Source organism: Ursus arctos, unplaced genomic scaffold (assembly GCF_023065955.2).
Source record: "Ursus arctos isolate Adak ecotype North America unplaced genomic scaffold, UrsArc2.0 scaffold_22, whole genome shotgun sequence".
Lineage (NCBI taxonomy): Eukaryota > Metazoa > Chordata > Mammalia > Carnivora > Ursidae > Ursus > Ursus arctos.
Genome location: NW_026622897.1, coordinates 6961163 through 6984270, shown reverse-complemented (window position 1 = coordinate 6984270; position 23108 = coordinate 6961163). Strand labels below are relative to the sequence as shown.

The following is a 23108-nucleotide window of genomic DNA, read 5'->3' as shown; positions in this document are numbered from 1 at the left end:
TTACGGTTGGAAATGACTGTAAATATTAATTTATTCCTCTTACAGTTCAGGGTTCCATAAACACACATTTTCAGTACTTGCTAGCATTTAAATGAAAGCCATTCTATTTGATGCTTTAGGGATATTTAAGTACTTTAAGGCATCTGAGTACTTTAAGACATTTTAAGCTGTTCTGACTATAATAAAATCTTTTGGAACTCGATCTCTATATTTTATTTCAATATATTAAAAAAAATACACAACACATAGAAGTGGGTTGGTTTTCGGTGAGAACCTACTTCCTATGCAGAATGTAACCAAGATGCTACCGTGTATAGAAAGGATATATTGGATTTCGAGAGTGGTTTAGTAAATAACTCTAGGGTATGCTACTTTCAAACAACAAATAGTAGGAAGAACAGAAGAAATAAGGTATTGAGCAAAATAAGATTTTTTCCCCTTCCTAAGCAGAAGTTGGTGGGGGAATGTAATGTGAAATATATGCTATTTGTAAAACTAGAATTAATACCTGCTTTCCTGACAACTAGTAGAAGCAGCCAGTGGTTTTATTACTCTGAGTAGAATAATAACCTTAAAGTTTATTAAATAATAACGTTATTTAAGGTTATTTTCATTCCTTACATCAGGCGCCCAGGTGGGGAGATGCTCTTGAGCAGTGGGGAGAAGAATTTGCAAATGGGGAACTAGAGGAGGAAGTCACAGAGATTGCTGTAAACCTGCAAACTGGTTGATCATTCTAATTCCAAGAGGATTGGAAATGATACTTCTAAGAGAAGAAATAGAAAAAAAACCCTAGGCTTTATTCCTAATCATTAGAAGCCTCACTTCTTAGACCTAGAGAACTATTTAGTTCGGAGGTCAGAGGTATTAAACATACTTGCTCGCAGACCATAACACAAGGGCAGAACTTGTTTTCTGAATTTTAGCTTCATGCTGTTTCTACTCCAGGTGCCTTTTTCATCAATTAAAGTGGCCCTTTATGAAGTGCCTACTTTGTGCTACATTTTAGAAATACAAATAAATAGCATGAATGGGGGGGAATCTGTGTGGCTGTCAGAAATAAGATGTATTCATAAAAATATAAAGTGAGGTAATGTGTACTAAGTGCATGTGAATACAGTAAGCAATTAGAGGAAGAATGCTGTAAAAAAATGGAATGTGTGTTTTCTTAAAAAAAGGTTTTAAGAAATTTATAATACTGGTATGATTTTAAAGAAAAAATTGAATGATAGAGCTTTTTAATTTACATATATCTTTTTCTAAGAGAATAGCTACTTATTAAACTTTTCAATCTTGTTTAGGATGTATAATAAAAATATTAATGATTTACACACAGAAATCTACTCAAGTCAAGAAGCACTAAAGAGTATAAGGAAGATAGAACATAAGAAAAAATGTAGAGTATCCCTATCAAGACAATTTCAAATCAATCATCCTGTGGAAAAGGACATCTAACTTGTGTCTTAGGTTTTTTTCCCCCTAATAATAAAGCTTTTCCAGGCTGTCCTAAAATCTGCATGATTGTCTTGTAATTTTTGCTAAATTCTCACTCAAATGCAGTAACTCTGGTCATACGTAAGTCATAATATTTAGTAGATAAACCTAGAAGTTTTTGTTTGAGAAGAAACTTTTCTATACTTCATTATTGTCATTTAAAAATGTTTTTGAAGTCATTTTTATTTGAAATGAGTTATAAATCATTTAATAGAACCATTCTACCATTTACCTTTGCATAATTCATAGTTACTTAATCATTTTAAACCATCTCTGAAGGTATATTTGAGATATAACAGAGCCAGACTTGCATTCACTTATTGTCCCAGCAAATATCAAAGTGAAATCCCACCTTGAAAAGACAGACCACAAGAAGGAGTTGAGATACAGTGTTGTCATTCATTCTACATACTTATTAGGCACCTGGTGTATACTAGGTACTATTGTATTGGGGATACAGTACTGAACAGATAAGGTCCCTGCTCTCGTATAGCTTATGTTTTACTGAAGAAAGACAGAGTAATAAAATTAACAGATAATCAAGATCATTTTATGTTTTAAGTGCTTGGGGAGAAGTAAGCATGATAATGTGATGAAAGCTCTTGTTGAGAGTAGAGAGGGACTTGTCCATTTTACGTATACGTTGTTTACAGATAGGAATTAAATAATAGGAGTCAAGCTTTAATTCTGTCATTAACTTAGAATATGACCTGTAGCACGTCATTTTAACCTCTCAATTTCCTTAGGTCTCTAATTTCTAAAATGGAAGTAAATAATCCCTAATTTAATTTTCTGAAATTTTTTTGGAAAGTTTTTTAAAAAAATTTATTTGAAGTATAGCATACATATAGTAATGTGCATGCCTCTTAGTTATCAGGCTTACTGAATTTTTACCAACTGAATTTATACTCTGACTTCCCAGAACAAGGTACAGAATATTACCTGCACTCAGGGAGTCTTCCTTGTATCCCTTCCCAGTCATTTTTTCATCCCAAATGTGACATGAATCATTCTGATGTATATCCTCATAGAATTTATTTATTTATTATTTTTTTAAAGATTTGTTAATTTTTGCGAGAGAGAGGAAGAGAGAGATCACATGTGCACGAGCAGGGTGAGGGGCAGAGAGAGAAGCAGACTCCCCACTGAGCAGACTCCCCACATGACCCTGGGATCATGACCTGAGCCGAAAGCAGATGTTTAACCGACTGAGCCAGCTAGGCACCCCCATCATAGAGTTTAGTTTTATTTTTAATAGCTCTGTTGAGATACGAGTCACAATACCACATGGTTTTAACAATTTAAAGTGTGCATTTTAATGGTTTTTAGTATATTCAGAGTTATGCCAATGACGCCACAATTTTAGAACAATTACATCGCTCCAGAAAGAAATCCCATACCCATTAGCAGTCACTCTGATTTTTTCTGAGCCCCTCCTCCCCCAGTCCTAGGCAACTACTAATCTCCTTTCTAGCTCTGTAGACTACATGTTCTGGTCATTTCATATGAATGGAATCATGTAGAATGTGGTCTTTGGTAACTGTCTTTCATGCAGCATAATGTTTTTGAGGTTCATGTTGTGGCTTGTATCAGGCACTCATTCTTTTTTATGGCTGAGTAATGTTCCATTCTGTGGATATACTGCATTTTAGTTATTTAGTATTTGGCAAACATTTGGGTTGTTTCCACAATTCGGCTATTGTGAGTATGTTGCTACAAACATTTGTGTACTGGTTATTGTGTGTTTTCATTGCTTTTGAGTATAAACCTGGGAGTAGATTACTGGGTCATATGGTAAGTTTATGTGTAACTTTTTGACAAACTGCCAAACTGGTGTCTAAAAGGACCGTACCATTTTACATTCCCGTGATCAGTGTATGATTTGTATGATCCACATTCTCACCAGCACTTGCTAATGTTAGTCTTTTGGATTATGGTCATCCTAGTGGGTGTGAAGTGCTACTGTGGTTTTGATTTGCATTTTCCAAATGGCTAATGATGTTGAGCCTCTTTCCATATGCTTATTGGCCATTTATATATCTTCTTTAGAAAAATGTATTTTCAACTTTTCTTCCCATTTTTCAGCTGTGTTGTCTTTTTGTTGTTGAGGTGTTTTTTCTCTACCTTGGTACAGATGTCTTATGACATACCAGACATATGATTTGCAAATATTTTCTCCCATTCTGTGGGTTATCTTCACCTTGATCATGGTGTTCTTTGAAGCCCAGTGGCTTAAATTTGGATGAAGTCCAGTTTTTTTTTTAAAGGATTTATTTATTCATTTGGAGAGAGAGAGTGAGCACGGCGGCGGTGGGGTGGGGGGAGAATCTTAAGCAGACTCTGCACTGAGCACGTAGCCCAACGTGGGGCCTGATCACATGACCCTACGATCATGACCTGAGCTGAAACCAAGAGTCAGAAGCTTAACCACCTGCGCCAGCTAGGTGGCCCTGGAGTCCAGTTTATTTATTTTTCGCTTGTGCTTTTGGTATCTGCCCAAGAACATCTTGTTTGGTTTTGAACTACATGTAAGTGAATTCATATACTCTTCTATTTGCTTCTTTTTGTTCAAAACCTGGAGCTGTAGTTTGTTCTTCTATGTGGTTGTGTAATACTCTGTTGCATGTAGATACCACACTGTACTGATGATAGACATTTGGGATAGTTCTAGTTCCAGCTATTATAAACTAAGGCTGCTGTGAGCATTCTTAAGCATAGCACTTAGGTATTAATTTTGGGGAGGTACCTGCACCCAGGAGTGGAACTGCTGGATCACTGCCACCATTTTTCCAAAGTGTTTGTATCAGTGCTCATTCCTACCAGTGAGTGAACGTAAGTTGATTTGCTCTATATCTTCATTACTTTGATGACTTGTTTTACTGTCAGGGTTTCCTCTTGTGTTCTTTGTTCAGCCATTCCTGTGAGCACAGTTAGTACAGTGCATTTTCTTGATGGCTGATGATTTGATTTTAAGCACTTTTGCAAATGCTTATAACAATCCGTAAAGTGTCTTAAATGCCTTTTTCCTATTTTTAAAAATTGGATTTTCTTCTTTTTTTTTTTTCTGACCGATCTGTAGTTCTTTTCATATATTGTTAAAATCTCTCCATGGTTTACCTTTTTTCTCTCTCAATATAAGTATCTTTTGATGAAGAGAAGTTCTTATATTTTAAGTTCCATTTATCACTCTTTCCCTTATGGTCGTGAACGTATTATTTTTTACTACCTTCTAGATACTGCTTTACCTTTCACGTTTAGGTCCATAATCCATATGTAACTGATTTTTGTAGGAGTCAGGGTTATTTCTTCCCGTATGTATTTTCAGTTGACCCAGACCCATTTATTACAAGGACTATCCTTTCCTCATTGAACTACAGCAATCACCTTTGTCACAAATCCAGAAGACAGTATGTATGTAGGTCTGCTTCTGGACTATTCTGTTCCACTCACCTATGTACCTATGTCAATTTTATTGTCAGTGCCACACTGTTCAGTTACCAGTTGTATCTAGAAAAACTTGAAACTGACATGTCTTATAAGTGAGTAACAGGCGTACAAGAAAGTACATGTCAATGTACAGTAGGAAGCAAGGGCAAGCTCTTAGGCTCCCAGATAACTTAGATTTCACATTATCTTTTATGACATTAATTGTTTTTGGTTACGTATGCATACTTTTATAAATTATTCTGAAGTTGAGAAAAGGAAAATAATGACTTGATAAAGTTATTATTGGGAGCCGTTTAGTTTATAACAGGACAAACCACAGCTCCAGAAGAGTTTATTATCTGCCAAGACTGGACCACTCAATGGGAGTCAACAGTCTGGATTTTCTGCCTATTTCACAGCACAGATTCTCTTCTGTGGTATTGCAAGGTGATACACCTCCCAGATCATTCCTCAGTTGGTAATTTCTCTTTCTGTTTGCTGTATTAACTGTACTTTTTCTTTCCTCCTGTCTTCTATTCATAATCCTCTTCTATATAGAGAGCTTCTGGGAAAGAAGTTCTGGAGATTGATAGTCCAAGAGAGGAAAGTTATTAGCTATTGGGATGTCTTTGCTGCACACTTCCGTGGGTTGAGGATGTGGTAGCAGTGGCTGAATGTGGTGACAAGCTCCATAACTCTGATTTATCTTCCAAGTTGGCATTTATTTCTAGCTTTTCTGTTGGGTTCTCTCCCACCCCCACACCTCTCTGGCCTCTATAAATCTAGCCTTTTCAGATTTTCTTTCCTTAACGTTTATTCTAAGCCACAGGAGGAACTTCACAGGCTCTTCACATTTGCAGTTCTAATGGTTGGTGGTTATAAGTATTTTATCTTTTGGGGGGATGGCGCTTTAATACATGATTCTACTCACTCAAGATTTTGCTAAAATAAAAGTAGTAGTGTATCTGTGTCCCTGTCAGAGACCTCCCAAATTTTATGTTTCTTTATAGGGGGCTATGGATTGTGGACCTAAATGTTGAAGGGAGGATGGAATTTCTAGAAGATAGCATAACCATAAGGAAAATATTGATAACTTGAACTTTAATAATTATAAAGGGAACTCTGGCCCTTGACATCTCTGCAGAGGGTTTGTAAGATGCCTGAAGATCTGCTTCTGCAGTATTGTCAGTGTTCCTCTAGATTTTGCATCTTTCCTCATTGTTTGCTTTTTTTTCAGCTTTCCTAGATAAGCAGTATCTATTATAGTTATGTTAATGTCCTTGTTTGCTAACTGCAATATCTGGATAATCTTTGGGCCCATATAGTAGTCTTTCTTTTAGGGGTGTCAGAGGGCGTCATTTGGTCCCATCTTCCAGGTGTACCTGGGGTAATTTTGGTTGCTTGCCCAACATCGAGTTTGAAACATTAGGGAGACCTGGGATGATGTTATTTAACTTTAGAGAGGATTTAATTTTCTTCTGACAGAATATGTGCAGATCACTGGTGGAGTTGAGCAGGGTTTCAGGCTTTGTTAAGGTTGGTCTCTTTCTGGTTTTTCCCTCCCTGCTAGTCCGTACAGCCTTGGGGGTGTCTTCTGAAGGACTGCTTATTTTGGCCTCGCAAGCCTTAGATGTCTTGGTAGTCCCCAGATCGAAATCTGTGTCTTCTCAGGCTGGTTCAGTTCTGCAGGCCTGAGGCTGCTGCAATCTGCTCTGCTTTTGTTCCACTCTGCTGGGAATAGTAAATACCTACTTTTTGTATACAAAGTAAGCAAATACACAATACCTGCACAAAACTATATTCTTGTTTCCTCTTCTCTCTTACATAAAATGTAGTATACTGCACATATCCTTCTGCACCCTGCTGTTTTCAATTAATACACTCTTGAATGTCCTACGTATATACTCAAAGAGATCTTCCTTCCTTTTTTTTTTTTTTTTTGTATGGTGGTGTAACACTCCATTGCTTAGATGTAGGACAGATATTTTTAAATTGCATTTTTAGTGAGTAATTGGTAATCACATTCTTAATTCTATGAATTCTAAGAATTAATGACTGTGGAACTTCTTTGCTTTTTTTTTAACAACAGTTTTCTTTTCCTAGGGAAAAAATGTACTTAATAACTATTACCTTAGACTGGGAAAAGGAAGAAAACTCTGTAATCCTTTTGGGATATTTAGTTCATTAATGTATTTTTTTACTAATTCGTTTGCAGTTACATAGTTTCTAAGCTTTGCCCTCAGGGTAACATTTGGCTTGCAAAATCTTAGACCTGTCAGAAATCAAATTTGTGTTCAAGCCTGATTGAGAAAGAGAGGTTTTCCCAAGTTTTATTAGCTTGAACTTAACTTCCTTGATCCACTCCTAAACGCCACAGTGGTCTACATCAGTGCAGTGCTGTTACTGAGAGAATCAGCTTGTTTTTGAAAACTTTCATCTTCATCCTGAAAGAGCTGGTCTTCTAAAAGAAGCCGTATTCCTTGGTACCCTCTTACCATGTGCCAGACTTCAAAAATTGTAGGTCTTAGATTTTTATGAACTAGAGAGGCAAAATATTGATTCTCTTTCTTAGCTAATCCTTCCCTGCGGGTGTTCTAATGGGATCCAGGGTCTTGGAGGCATGTTTGTGTTGTAGAAATATTCTAATACGTGGATTTGTAAACTTTCCTGTACAGGGCCAGATAGTAATATTTCAGGCTTTGCAGGCCACATGGTCTCTGGTGCAACTATCAGCTCTGCTGTTGGAGAAAGAATGAAAGCAGTCATGTACTGTACATAAACGCATGAGGGTATTGAACTGAATGAGGGTATGAGTTCCAGTAATACTTTATTTACAAAAATAAAGCATTGGGTTAGTAGGCCATAGTTTTCCAATCTCTGTTCTAACTCCTTTAACTGGGGAGGAAAGAAATAAGTCATTTCAAAACCTTCCTTTCTAGAAGAGACTAGAATAGATTCAAAGTTTTCAATTTATTTTCAACGTTTAAAACAATTAACACTTTTGTATAATTCTTAATAGATCACAAAAGAGCCATTGCCTTGTCTAAATTTTTCAAAATGATATTTATTGCAAAAAAGTTGGTAGAAAATAATATTGGGGGATATTTAATTGAAAATTTAACTTTAAAACCCAAAATTAATTTTTCTTTCGTCTTTCATAGTCCAGAAGGAATTTTTATGAGAGAAGAAGCATTGTTTTTATTTTCTTTTGTTATTTGTTTGCTTGTTTAGATAAATGATACAGCCATGAGTTTTGTGCGCTTTATTTTACATATTAATCAGCCAGTTAGAAAGAATGATCCTAAGTTTGATGTTAGCTTGATGTCCCAGTTTTAGAAGGCAAATTCTAAAATGAATAATCCTAGAGTTTAGCTGTGGCAACACCCAGTGTTATGTACATTTCATCTTTATAGCCAGATAGCCACATACAATTTTTACATTATTTTATCAAGAATTTAAAATTTAACCAGAGTCATTTTTCTTCCTACCCCTCTCCAAAACTCGCAAGTCTTAACTGCAGTTAACTAAATTAATTCTGACCAAGACAAACAAAATTAAGAGGGGTAAGAAGTATGTATGTTACAGTTAGCTTTCAAACCTCATGACCTATAGATTTTTAGTTTTTCCTCCTTCCTGGAGTATACAGAAAGGGAGAGTCATTCTTTGTAGAACATTGCACCCTGTTAATAGGTGACATTCTGTTGTCTTCTGTCACAAGATGTCCTTGTTTTTAAACAAGAGTTGTCAGAATAATGTTTAAAATTAGTACTTTTAAGCTTATTTAAATATTTTTGGCTTTGTGCTGATAATATTTTCCTTTCTCATTCAACTCTCACTGAACAACAGAATTAACTTTATGATCTGTACACGTAAAGATTAAAATTGATGTCGCTTATCTCTAAATATTTATTTCGTCTTCAAAGTATTTCGTACTTAAAAGTATTTATTAGGCTTTTGCCAAGTTAAATCAAAGTATATGTTCATTTGCAGGTGTGCTAATTTTAGATTAGATTCTTTGTTACCATTTTGGCTTCTTTTGATAGTGAGAATAATTGCAATTAACCATTGTTTGGGGGGGTGTACATATATTTGACAGAACTAGAAGAACAGACTCGAAAAGCACTGGAACTGGACCAAGAGCGAAAACGAGCAAAGGAAGAAGCAGAAAGGCTTGAAAAGGAGCGTCGGGCTGCTGAAGAAGCCAAGTCCGCTATCGCAAAACAAGCTGCCGACCAGATGAAGAATCAGGAACAACTGGTCAGGAACCTGTCTTAGTCCTGTCTCAGAAAAAAAGAAAAATTTAGACAAAAGCATGAAGCAAACCTTGTAAAATTAAGTATATTAGATCTTCTGGAAAGCAAACCAAAGACACAAGTAACCTAATAACAAAGTGTGGAAATAAACTTAAAAATTTTATTTCTATCTTAAAAAAAAAAACAAAAAACTTAAAAATGAAACAATACAATATCACTGGGGTCTATTGTTAACAAAAGATTTCTGATTCACTTGAACTTTGCATAAGCCACTAGTGTGTTTTACTTTAGATAAATTGACAATATGTTCTAATTCCTTCTTAAAAAATAACTGTAGGCCATAATTTATTGGGTGTTTGTTTAGTGGACTTGCAGATACTGAGTAGGCATGACATTTAAAAGATCCTGGAATTAAATATTTGTTCAGACATTTACTTGATATGTGTCCTTGGGTCTTTCTGAGCCCCAGATCCTTCCCTTTGAAAAAAAGGAATAAAGGCACCAAATAGGATTGTTGGGGAATCCAATGAGATTATTTGACTACATACTCTTTAAATTATAAAGCATTACACAAAATGCAATTTTTTTCTTTTGTAGGATTTAGCAAGTACTTTATTGATCAAAGTTAAAAAAGAGCACCTGAGTTGCACATTTTAAGTTCCTGCTACTGAAACCAGAAGAACTACTTGTCTATAAAATAATAAAACTGCCTTTACTTTGTCTCCTTACTAGTTCATTAGACCTACTATAAATACTTATGATCTTAAATACTACTTTTTAAAAAATGAAAGACTAAGAGAATCATATAAAACAGCCCAAGCATGTACATTAAAGCTTTGTTGACAGAATTTTAAGTTTTGAAAAAAATGTTTTTTAGTATTGGTAATTATATTCTTTATTTTAGGCAGCAGAACTTGCTGAATTCACTGCCAAGATTGCACTTCTAGAAGAAGCCAAGAAGAAAAAGGAAGAGGAAGCTACTGAGTGGCAACACAAGGTGACCGTCTGTTTTTTCACTCAGTATCATTTATTGAATATTTTTGTTCCCAGCAGTATGCTGAGTTTGTAGAGATAAATATAAGACACGGTCACAATTTAGAGGAGAAAGATACCTGTGTGTATGAATGTGTGTGTGTTGTAGTAATTACTACTCTGTTGGTGCAAGCTAAATACTTTGGGAACACAGAAGAGGTGATTAATTTCTGTGGGAATGAGGCAGGTGTTGGGGAAACCCTTGTAAGTTTGAGGTGGATCTTGAATAATAAAGTCAGTTTTGAGGTAGAAAAGATTGAGAGTGTTTAAAGGCTGCAAAGGTCATCATTCCAGACAGAGGTAACTGAATGAGTATAGGAAGTTTGAAAGTACGTGGCAGGCTTGAAGGACAGCCAGTAAGTAAGCAGAGCTTTAGAGTAAAGGTTCAGAAATCTTGAGAGATGTGGCTGGGAAGTTACAGAGGAAATTAAGTTGTGAAGAGCTTTAAATTGCAAGATGATAGGGAGTGTCTGTAGACATTGGGCTTTTAAGATTTTGCAACAAGATTGTGATATGATCAGGTATGATTTTATAAAAGTAACTTAAAAATCAATGTAGAGGAACAGGGATTGTTGAGAGACATCTTGTGGCAGACCTAAAAGGGCATGGCAGTCAAATAATGGATATGAGGAAGTCGAATTAGAGGGGTGCGGTGAATATGATACATACTGAGATTTTTTTTTAAAGGTTTTGTTTGAGGGGCGTCTGGGTGGCTCAGTCGTTAAGCATCTGCCTTCGGCTCAGGGCGCGATCCCGGAATTCTGGGATCGAGCCCAGCATCAGGCTTCTCTGCGGGAAGCCTGCTTCTTCCTCTCCCACTCCCCCTGCTTGTGTTCCCTCTCTCACTGGCTGTCTCTCTCTCTCTGTCAAATAAATAAATAAAATCTTTAAAAAAATAAAATAAAAATAAAGGTTTTGTTTGAGAGAGAGAATGTGAGCGAGAGAGAGAGAGAGCACAAGCCTGGGGGGAGGGGCAGAAGGAGAGGGACAAGCAGACTCCCTGCTGATCAGGGAGCCTGACATGGGGCTCCACCCCAGGGCCTTGGGATCATGACTTGAGCCGAAGGCAGACGCTTAACCTAGTGAGCCACCCAGGTGTCCCATACTGAGATTTCTAATATAAGTTCCTCAGTAGATGATGCCACTACCATCTGAAATAGTACACAGGTGAAAAATCAGTTTAATTCAGACTTTAAATAAACATTAACTCTTCAGTGCAACTATAATAATTTTTAACACCCAAAGGTGTATAGTTATATGACTTTTCTGCAATGAATATGAATACTTTTCTTTCACTCTTACTTAAATTTTTCTTTGTAGCAGTTTAATTTTCATAGGGAAATTTTGGTAACATTGAGAATTATGTATATGTGTGTATATATGACTCTCAAAACAATAGATCTCTGTTAACCCATTGCACCCCTTACTTTATTAGAATTTCAGAGACACATAAACTTTTAAAAATAACACCACAGAGGCAAATCCTGTGAATTATAGAAATGAGGAAGTGACACAAAAGAAAAATCACATTCCCACAAGCCAGGATCACTATTTTAACACCTTAGTGCAGATCCTTCTAGGATCTTTTCCTGTTTCCATATGTGTATATATACGTGTTTAGAATGAGGTCATACTGTACATAACTCTTCCATTTTAGTCACTTTTCATCTCATCTATATTAGACTATATTAATAAAATTTCAAAATTCAGATATAATTGATGTGTAACATTAATTTCAGGTGTACGACTTCATTATTTGATGCTTGTATATATTGTGAAATGAGTTAACACCCATCACCAAACATAATGACAGATTTTTTTCTTGTCATGAAAACTTTTAAGATTTACTCTTTTAGCAACTTCCGACTTTGAGATCTGCAATACAGTAGTATTAACTGTAATCTCCATGCTATATGTACATTACATCCCCCATGACTTATTTTTCTTACAGCTTGGGAGTGTGTAATTTTTTTGTTTTAAGATTTTATTTATTTCGGGTAGAGAGCAAGCATGAGTTGGGGGGAGGTCTGGCAGAGGGAGAGGGAGAGAATCTCCAGCAGACTCCCCATTGAGCGTGGAGCCCGACATGGGGCTTGATCCCAGGACCCCAAGATCATGACCTGAGTCAGACACTTAACTGACTGAGCCATCCAGGCACCGTGGGAGTTGGTACTTTTTAAACTCTTCTCCCATTTGCTCACTCCCCACCCTCCCTGCCACCCCCCACTTCTGGTAACCAGGAATTTGTTCTCTGTATCCATGAGCTCTGTTTAATATTTTTACATTTACATATAAATGAGATCATATGGTGTTTGTCTGATTTATTTCACTTTGCATAATACCCTCAAGTTCCATCCATGTCGACACAGATAGCAAGAGTTTCTTTTTTATGGCTGAATGATTTTCATGTGTGTGTGTACACCACACTTTGTTTACCCATTCATCCGTTGATGGATGCTTAGATTGCTTCATATCTTGCCTATTGTAAATAAGGCTGTAGTGGACATGATGGTATATATCATTTCGAGTTAGTGTTTTCATTTGGGGGGATAAATACCTAGAAGTGGAATTGCTAGATCATAACGGTAGTTCTATTTTTAATTTTTTGAAGAACCTCTGTAGTGTTTTCCATAGTGGCTGCACCAGTTTACATAATAATAGTGTACACAGTTTTCCTTTTCTCCATATCCTTGACAATGCTTGCTATTTCCTATCTTTTTGATAATAGCCATTTTGGGTGGTGTGAGGTGGTAGCTCATTGTGGTTTTGATTTGCATTTCCGTGTTGATTGGTGATGTTGAGCCCCTGTTTCATGTACCTGTTGGCCATCTGTATGTCTTTTATGGAAAAATATCCATTCAGATCCTCTGCTCATTTTTTAATCAGATTGTTTTTTAACTGTTAAGTTGTATGAGTTCCTTATATATTTGGGTATATGATTTGTAAGTATTTTCTCCCATTCAGTAGGTTGACTTTTCATTTTTTTGATGGTTTCCTTTGTTGTGCAGAAGCTTTTTAGTTTATGTAGTCCCACTTACTTATTTTTGCTTTTTAACTTTTGGTGTCAAATCCAAAAAAATCATTGCCAAGACCAATGTCAGTGAGCTTGCTCTAAATGTTTTCATTTAGGAGTTTTATGGTTTTTAGGTCTCGTGTTCAAATCTGTGATCATTTTGGGTTGATAATTTTGTATGGTGTAAGATAGTGGTCTAGTTTCATTCTTTTGCATGTGGCTGTCCAGTTTCCCAACACCCAGTTATTGAAGGGACTGTCCTTTCCCCATTGCATATTCTTGGCTGCTTCGTTGTAAATTAATTGATTATATTTGTGTGGGCTTATTCCTGGGCAGACTGTATTCAAAATTGACCCAAAATCTTCTATAGCTAATTTGCCAGGGCAGTGTCCAAATTAGGACTTTGAATTATGTATGTTTGCTCTAAGTCTCTTTTAAAGTAGAACAGGCCTTTTAATGATACTGAATTATTGGAAGGACCTGCAGATTGTCCCTTCTCCTTTATTTGTCTAGTTGCTTCCTCATGGTATTATTCAACTTGTCCTTTTATCATCAATATTTCTTGTAAACTGAAGATAGACCTAAAAACTTGAAGGATTCAAGTTAAAAAGTTTTTGGCTATGATGCCTCATAGGTGAGACCTCCATATAATTTATCACCCGAATTAGAATATATTTTAGACTGAAAGGTATTATTATTATTAATAATTATACCAGGACAACAGTGTAAAGCAGGACTTTTCTAGGAAAACCAACACAATATACCACCCAAACAGTTGGTGATGTTGGATACTTCCTGTTGTATCACCTCAGAAGACACTTACTACCTGGTTAACCTACCATTAGTGATTTTAATTGATCACTGGATTAGAGTAATGATGGTCTGGTTCTACCATTGACTGGTGACATGCTCCCCCTTGTGGCTAAAACGTGATCTTTTAGATGTGGCATTCTTTGGCATTTTACTAATATTAATCATCAACCATTTGATATTCTCATCAACCATTTGTATAACAGTTTTAGTAACATTTGATCATTCTTGCCAGAATTAACAATTTTATTAGGTTTTGCAAAACAGTGCATTTTAATTCTGTCACTCCTACTTGCTGGCATTCCTCTATAAAAACAGAGCTTTCATCAGTAAGGCTTGTTTTCATTACCCTGAAATATAGTTTCTTTTACGAAGGAAGGATAACTTGATTCTTTTAATTACCAATTTTCAAAGGAAGTTGCTGCTAAACTTATTTTTAATGTTCAGGCTTTTGCAGCCCAGGAAGATTTGGAAAAGACCAAAGAAGAACTAAAAACTGTGATGTCTGCTCCCCCTCCACCTCCACCACCACCAGTCGTTCCTCCAACAGAAAATGAACACGATGAGCATGATGAGAATAATGCTGAGGCTAGTGCTGAATTATCAAATGACGGGGTGATGAACCATCGAAGTGAAGAGGAACGTGTAACAGAAACTCAAAAAAATGAGCGTGTTAAGAAGCAACTCCAGGTATTTAAGATTTGCTGTTATATGCACATTTATAATACAGTTAGCATTTCCCCAATTTATTAAGATAAACTTATTAAAAAGGAACAAGTGATTTTTAAAAAAAATTTATATATACATATATATATACATATATATATACTTTATGTTCAATTGGCCAACATACAGTACATTTTTAGTTTTTGATGTATAGTGTTCAACAATTCATTAGTTGCATATAACACCTGGTACTCATCACTACACATTCCCTCCTTAATGCCCATCACCCTGTTATCTACCCTCCATCCCCCTCCGTTCAGCAACCCTTAGTTTGTTTCCTGGAGTCCAGAGTCTCTCATGGTTTGTCTCCCTCTCTGATTTTTTTCCCCTTCGGTTTTCCTTCCCTTCCCCTTGAGTCATCCGCGCTATTCCTTATGTTCCACATGTGAGTGAAACCATATGATAGTTGTCTTTGTCTGCTTGACTTATTTCACTTAGCATGATCCCCTCTAGTTCCATCTGTGTCAATGCAAATGGTGGGTATTCTTCCTTTCTGTTGGCTGAGTAATATTCCATCGTACGTATGAACCACGTCTTCTTTATCCATTCATCTGTTGAAAGACATCTGGGCTCCTTCCACAGTTTGGCTGTTGTGGACATTGCTGCTATGAACATTGGGGTTCATGTGCCCCGAATCACTACATCTGTTTCTTTGGGGTAAATACCCAGGAGTGCAATTGCTGGGTCGTAGGGTAGCTCTATTTTTAACTTTTTGAGGAACCTCCATACTGTTTTCCAGAGTGGCTGTACCAGCTTGCATTCCCACCAACAATGTAAGAGGGTTCGCCTTTCTCCACATCCTCGCCAACATATGTTGTTCCCTGTCTTGTTAATTTTAGCCTTTCTAACTGCAAGGTGGTATCTCATTGTGGTTTGATTTGGTATTTCCCTGATGGCTAGTGATATTGAACATTTTTTCACGTGTCTGTTAGCCATTTGTATGTCTTCTTTAGAGAAGTGTCTGTTCATGTCTTCTTGCCATTTATTGAGTGGCTTGTTGTTTTTTTTTTTTTTTTTAAGATTTTATTTATTTATTTGACAGGGAGAGAGAGCCAGTGAGAGAGGGAACACAAGCAGGGGGAGTGGGAGAGGAAGAAGCAGGCTTCCAGCAGAGGAGCCTGATGTGGGGCTCAATCCCATAATGCCGGGGTCACGCCCTGAGCCGAAGGCAGACGCTTAACGACTGAGCCACCCAGGCGCCCCGGCTTATTTGTTTTTTGGGTGTTCAGTTTGAGAAGTTCTTTATAGAGGAAAATTTAATTAATTAATTAATTAATTTATTTTAAGCCTTCACCACTAACCTGGCCTTGTGGTTGGTTTGTGAGTGCTTGGCCTATAGTCACCTTGTTTCATTTCTTCCATTGTAGCAAATGTTTGTTAGCCTTGGGTGATTAAGCCTTAACTGGTAAGTTATTCTTTAATTACAGCTTGACTCAACGTTAAAAGGTAGGAAGTATTTTAATGCTGCTTAAAAGACAAATTTAGTTTTTAACCAGTGAAGTCTGCATTAAAAACAATATCATTTAATAGACTGTGTGTATGACATTACATAATCTGAATTATTTGTTCACATTTTATAAAGGCAAAAGGTCAGTTTATTAAAAGCACATAATTAGATCAAAATAGGAAATTTTAACTTTAAAAAAAAGTGATGGGATAGTTTTAATAAATACATTAAGATTTTGGAGAAAGTTTCTCTTACGGCATGGATTTTAGATCTTGCAGTAGCATTCTGTACTATCTCCATTGAACTTTTTTTTTTTTTTTTTTTTGTAAGTCATTTCAAGTATTCTATGAGAAAGTTAAGGAAATTTAGAATAATACATAAAATCATTATGGTTGATGTGTGTAGAAATGAAAGGTAATGGGGGTATTCCTCCCTCACCACTACCTCTACTGTGACTACAAGTAAAACAGAGTTACACACTTTAAAGAAAAAGATGTGACTATGGGATTTTAATATACGAAAATGTAGGATTTGTGGTGTGTGTATTTTTGTCTTTAAACCTTTTTCATAAGCTTTTTAAAATCTGTGAAAAAAAATAATAGTCATTTTATTCTTTTTAAAATATAGGCACTAAGTTCAGAACTAGCCCAAGCCAGAGATGAAACCAAGAAAACGCAAAATGATGTTCTTCATGCTGAGAATGTTAAAGCCGGCCGCGATAAGTATAAGACTCTGCGACAGATTCGACAAGGCAACACCAAGCAGCGGATTGATGAGTTTGAAGCCATGTGAGAGCTGTTATTTTGCATACATGTTCTTCATAAGCTGAACCACCAACAGAGAAAAGCAGGCCTTTGCAGATGTGATGGAATGAATCCCACCTTGCCAAAGCACTTACACCAGTTGACTGTGGTGGCTAAAGACGTACTTGGGGGGAGCTCTTCAGCATTAAGGCAGTGTGATGTCATGCTTGATTTTTTTTTCCTTTTGGGCCAGGGAGTGGAGGACAGCGTTCCATCGCCTCCTGTCACATTTTCAGTTTCCATTGTTTTTTTCTGTTGGAGATTAACACTAAGGATCATGTCTGACAAATGTGTATGTGTGATTTCAGCACTTTGTACAGTTCAAAGGATGATGGTGACTTAATGAGTGTTTAGCTAGAGTGCTCTGTTTTCTTTTGCCCCTTCCATATTCTGCCTGTGTATATTTCCACGTTCTGTCTCACTCATATTTCCTTGGCGTGCCCTTCTATTTTGCTGTGCCAATAGCGTAATTCTGCCATCATACAGATCATTGGCATGGTTAAAATGAGGGTAGGCGACAGGGTAGACAGTCTTTGATAATTCTGTAGAAGACGGCTATGAATCATGAAAAGGATTAGAATATTTAATAGTGTAGCATACAGCTGGTGGTTAATGTTTTTAAGTCCCAATTTAATTATATTATTGGATATTTAATATTTGCTTACTTAATTACAGTTACCTTTGACAGCTGAATTGATTGGTGTTTCATCTCCTGTCATCCTTTGGTTTTCTTTGCCTACCATTCACAAGGGTGTAGACAGCAGATAGTAGTTCCCTAGGAGAATTTACTGATGAAACACTACCTGCAAATAGTAATTGTCTCTGAAAGATTAAAAAGTCCGTTCTTTCATACACTGATTTAGACAAACAGATGTTTAATTTAAAAAAATCATTTGTTGGTAATTTATTGTAATCATTAAAAAAAAAAAAAACAACCCTGGACCTTTCTGGAAGGGCAGCAAATGAAAACATCAGTCCCAAAGAGGGGACAATAATACTACCTCACTACTACACCTGTGGTGACTGGTTGTTCCAACCCAGTGGAGTATGTAAGCTCTGTGTTCTCTAATACATACCAATACTTTCAATCGTGCAAAGGGTATTTCTGAGATTTCCTTTTCCTTCAGAATATCTTAGAGTGCTAAATTTTTACTGCCTTTTTGTTGAGCTTAATTGTGGGACTCTGATTTATATTAACATTGTAAGCTCTTGCTGATATACTATCTTCCTGGAGGGGTGTTGTATGTCCGAGGAAGAAGAGTGTGTGTGTGTGTGCATGCGCGTGCGCGAGAGAGAGAGAGAGAGAGAGATTTGCCCTTGTAGCATATGAATGTCTGTACCTTCATTTCTTGATATAATTGTTACATAATCATTTTAGCAGATTTGGTTTTTAAATCATTGTGCTTATTTTTTTCATTCTCTAACTAAAAATACTTCAATTTGGTTTGTTAATCCTATTTTAGAAATTATAATTTTAGATTATATTGAGTTCAGTTATGTCTTAAGAAGAAATCTTTCCAGTTTGAAAGATGTTCTAATATTCACATGTTCTAATATTTTCTTCATTGTAAAACATCTAGACTTGGAGATAAGGAAAGCCTTGTTTTCTCTGTGTGGTTCAGCTACTTTTCATTTGGTATTATGCACTCAAATTTACATTTATCTATTAAAATTGCCATTTTGTTAAGCATTTTTCATGCACAGTAGATTCGAGTTGTGTCTGAAAATATCTCTTGTGCTTTTTTGATTTTGCTGACTATAAAAGGATTAATCTGGGCAGACATATGAAAAGGAAAGGTTTCATTTAATATATTTTTTTGGACTTTGTAGGACAAAAGATAACTGGTTAATAACCTTGAAGTGACTGTTGTATGGTGGCTGTGCACATGCTTCAAAACGCTGCGGAAGAGAATATTTCTCCTTGCAGCGCATTAGAGGGATAGATGGTGAACTCTGCTCTTCGTGCTTTAAAGCATAAGTGTTCACTTTTCCAAAGCGTCAAAGCCATTGCCATAGTAAGTGAAAACTTGGACTTCCATTGGATTTTTATTAATTTTCTACATTTTGAATTGTGTGCACTACCATTGCTACATCAGTTTGATATCAGTGTTGAGAAACTACCAGTTATATTTGCTGTTTATAATCTGTTTGTAGATTAGGATTAAAATGGATTTAATCCATTTTTAGAGCTGTGTGAATTTTCCTAAACAGGAACAGCTATTTGCAATATGGGTTTTCATAGCGATTAAACCAGTTATAACTCTTATTATTAGCAGTTGAGAGCACATGTTCATATAGCAATGTAAAATATATTAATGGGTATTTGGTAAATTCCAACAGGCTTTTACCATTAGCATAATTTTGTGTTGTACAATTAAGTTACAATTACATCTATAATTTTGGATAACATTCATTGGTTAACAATAAAGTGACAAAACCTCATGTCTTCAAGGTCCACTGTTGTTATTTAACATGGATTTTTTGTATATTTCTGAAAATTATAATCTTTATTAGACCCATGAATCATCACATCTTAAAAATGAAATATGGATAGGGAAAATTTTCAAAATCCTCATAGATTTATCTTCCCCCAAATTATACCTCTTTTGGTATGGAAGTAATAGTAATTGTTGATTTTGTGAAAAATTAAATTGTTAACTCGACTCTCTTGATAACAGAAAATCATTTAGGATTTCTGGTCATTGCTTTAATTGTATATTGTTTATAGTTTCTTTTTCCTAAGGAAGATATAGTTTCATTGTCATTGATTAATCTTGCTATTAAAATTCTAATATTCTTTAAAGAACCATATGCTAAGTGCATTTATTTAAATACATATTTTTATTTTAAGGTGACATTACATTGCAGTTACCATAAATCTAGAAGGTTATTGTCTTTTTAAAAGCTTCTTCCTGATTTTTAACATAAAAATTATTCTTCTTAAATAAGTTATAAATCTGTTCTAAAAGGAAAAGCTGGGTGTCTGCTCAGTTTACAGTAATACTTAACTGTCACTTTATTATTTTTTCTCAAAGGCAGGTAGTGATTTCCTTATTCCAGTCCTATCAGAAAAGAAAGGGGAATTTTGTAGGATTGCTTTATATCTAATTTGAGTTTTTCTTTAAGAATAGAATTACCACTTACAAAGTTATCCTAGACTATATTGGAACTCTCACTCCTGGTGATCATTAGAGAATTTCAATATTAGTGTTACGATTAAAAATAAAAAATGCCCACTACTTTCTGTCTCAATTATTATTACCTTGTTAATTGATGGCATTTGTAGAAACGAAGGTAAAAACTTTTTAGATCCAAAAGCATCCCATTCTATGTATGTATGCATGAGAGAAACAATTGGTCTTTTTAAAATCTAAAGCTATAGACTTTTAAGTTTAAGGAATTACAGCCTTTACATTAATTCACTGAACTGATTAGTAAACTAAAATTTAGATATCCTTAAGAAGGAGAAGGGAAATCATTTGAATAGGGAGCTCTACTGGTAGACCCCTTCCACTTTTAAGTTTGTTCTAAATGAGCAGAACTTAAGCATTTTCTTATTCTGCACTTCATTTTGTACTTAGAAGATAATCTATCATATACTCTATTGTGGTTTACCATGTAAAAGGGCAGCATTCTAGTACATTTCAGAAGTTCAGGGGATTCTGCAGATGTTCTGATAACTTCATGAAATGTCAAGGCAATCCTTACATTCTACATTGGTGGTGAGGAGACCTTGGCTCATAGTGTTTCACATATTAAAGCTTATCACATTCTCATCCTTGACTTTTCCAGTAAAACAATCTTAACTCCCATTTTTTCCTAGTGGACCTACTTCTTAATATATCCGTCTTTCAAGATTTTAAGAGCTGCTTTAAGATTTTCCTTCCAGAAAGATCCTCCTCCTTGCTTTGTTGCCTCAGTATTTTGACTTCCCTTAAACTCTGTGATACAAGAGTTAGCTGATTTCGGATTACATATCCTGCTTCAGGAGTTGGAGTATCCATCATTTAACCACAGAATTTTAAGATTAAAATTATGACTGAGATAATTACCCAATGGCACATCTCTTAAATTCAGGTTTATGTTTGGCTCTGGAGTTTTCCAGATTCTAATTTAAAGACCTTCATTTAGCCACTACATTTTTATACTCTATACTCTAGGATATGGCAGCAAGATTAGAATGATGGCGACTCTGTTTTGGCCTATCTTAAAATGTGGAAGTTAATACTTATTTACCTCTTAGATCATTTGCATTAATCTGGTAAATACTAGATTTCTTTTAAGATGGCAGCATCACTTTGTTGATTCATGTTATTTGTATGCCCAGATTCCTCCGTGCTTATATGAAGTCAGTTGCTTCCATCCATGTAATTTATTTTTATTACTTGGTTCCAATTGTTCACTTTTATTTAATGATCATTTAAAAAATTAAGATTCAGTTTGATATTTATGCATGTCATTTAGTTTACTCCTAAAAGTGATTATACTGATTTTTGTTACTGTTGACTAAAGAGCCAATGTCTATCTTCCTAGTGATAATAATGGCATCAGAATCTCTGAGATTTATGTGATGATCCTTGGAAAAGTTCCTTTTGATAAAACATGGATTTATTATGTGAAATTATTCTTTGCTGTGTTACAACGTATGCTATGATATCCCTTCTAATCTTTTTCAAGTTAAAATGTCTTAACTTACGTGTTAGACCTAGAAATGTGTGTATATTTTAGACTTAGAAGGCAGTACCTCCCCCCTCCCTTTCCCTTGGTTTATACTGAAAAGTCCATGTAATTCAAGTCTAGCACTGGAATCCTATATGCCATCACTCCATTTATATAATTGTTTACTTTAAAATTTTAGCTATTTTGGATAAAAGATACAGTTGTATGATGAAAGAAACTACAACATAAAGAAGTTCAGTAGAAGAAATTAACGAATAAGGATGAAAATAAGAATATGTAGTAGAGTTTCTCAAGTTTGCTTATTTTCTAGTAAATTAATTTTTATTGCATAGGTCAAATTTTAAACACTGTATTTAAAGATATCTTTAAAAAAGTGCCTAACTGCAAAAGTTTTTCTATCTTTATAGTAAAACTCATTTTATATCATACTGACAAACCAGTCAAGCATAGTAATTCGTAATATTTGTATTAAATGTTGAGAAGTTTCATGGAGTCAGTTTTCAGTTGAATCTTCATTTTTTTAGTTGTTAAAATATATATAACATAAAATTTACCATTTTAGCTGTTTTCAAGTGTACCATTCAGTGACGTTAACTACATTCATGTTGCACAGCTGTCGCCACTTTTCCATCATGCCAAACAGAAACTGTACCCTTAAAACACTCATTCCCCTCCCTCTGTCTTCCTAGTCCTTGGGTACTGCCACTATCCTACTTTTTTCTCTGATTTGACTACTTTAGGTTATTCATAACGTTTGTCCTTCTGTGTCTGACTTCTTTCACTTAGCATAATGTTTCCAAGGGTTATCCATGTTATCATATGTGTCAGAATTTCGCTCTTTGATAATATCCCTCTGTGTGTGTGTATCATTTTTTTTAATCCATCAGTCAGTGGACATTTAGATTGTTCCCATGTTTTGACTTGTGAACAGTGCTGCTGTGTACACTGGTACACAAATATCTGTTCTAGCCCCTGTTTTCAATTCTTTGGGGTACATATTCAGAAGTAGAATTGCTGAGTCATGATCATCTTATGTTTAATTTTTTGAGGAATTGCCATGTTATCTGTGCAGCAACTGTACCATTTTACATTCCCATCAGCAAATACATAAGGGTTCCAGTTTCTCCACATCCTCACCAACAGTTGGTTTTTTTATTTGTTTGTTTTGGAGAATGGCCATCCTAATGGGTGAAGCGGTATCTCATTGCCGTTTTTGATCATTTCCCTATGATGCATTTCTCAGATGCTGAACATCTTTTCATGGGCTTATTGACCAGATGTGTACCTTCTTTGTGGAAGTGTTTATTCGTGTTTTGTCTACTTTTAAATTGGGTTGTTTGTTTTTTGTTGTTCCTGAGTTACGCTAGTTCTTTATGTATTCTGGATATTGATCCCTTGTCAGATATATGAGTTGTAAATAATCC

General features: G+C 35.5%; 1 protein-coding gene across 3 annotated transcripts in view; it reads left to right on the top strand.

The window, feature by feature from the left end:
• The window catches only part of RDX (radixin), a 66119-nt gene extending 46309 nt beyond the window's left edge, over positions 1-19810 (top strand). For all 3 annotated transcript variants that reach the window (XM_026505799.4, XM_048217374.2, XM_026505802.3), the window contains 4 exons: positions 9017-9177; positions 10078-10170; positions 14476-14718; positions 16829-19810. In XM_026505799.4, the coding sequence (XP_026361584.1) occupies positions 9017-9177; positions 10078-10170; positions 14476-14718; positions 16829-16993 (662 nt within the window). In that variant the 3' untranslated portion in view covers positions 16994-19810. The remainder of the gene's footprint in view (positions 1-9016; positions 9178-10077; positions 10171-14475; positions 14719-16828) is intronic.
• The last annotated feature ends 3298 nt before the right edge of the window (positions 19811-23108 follow it).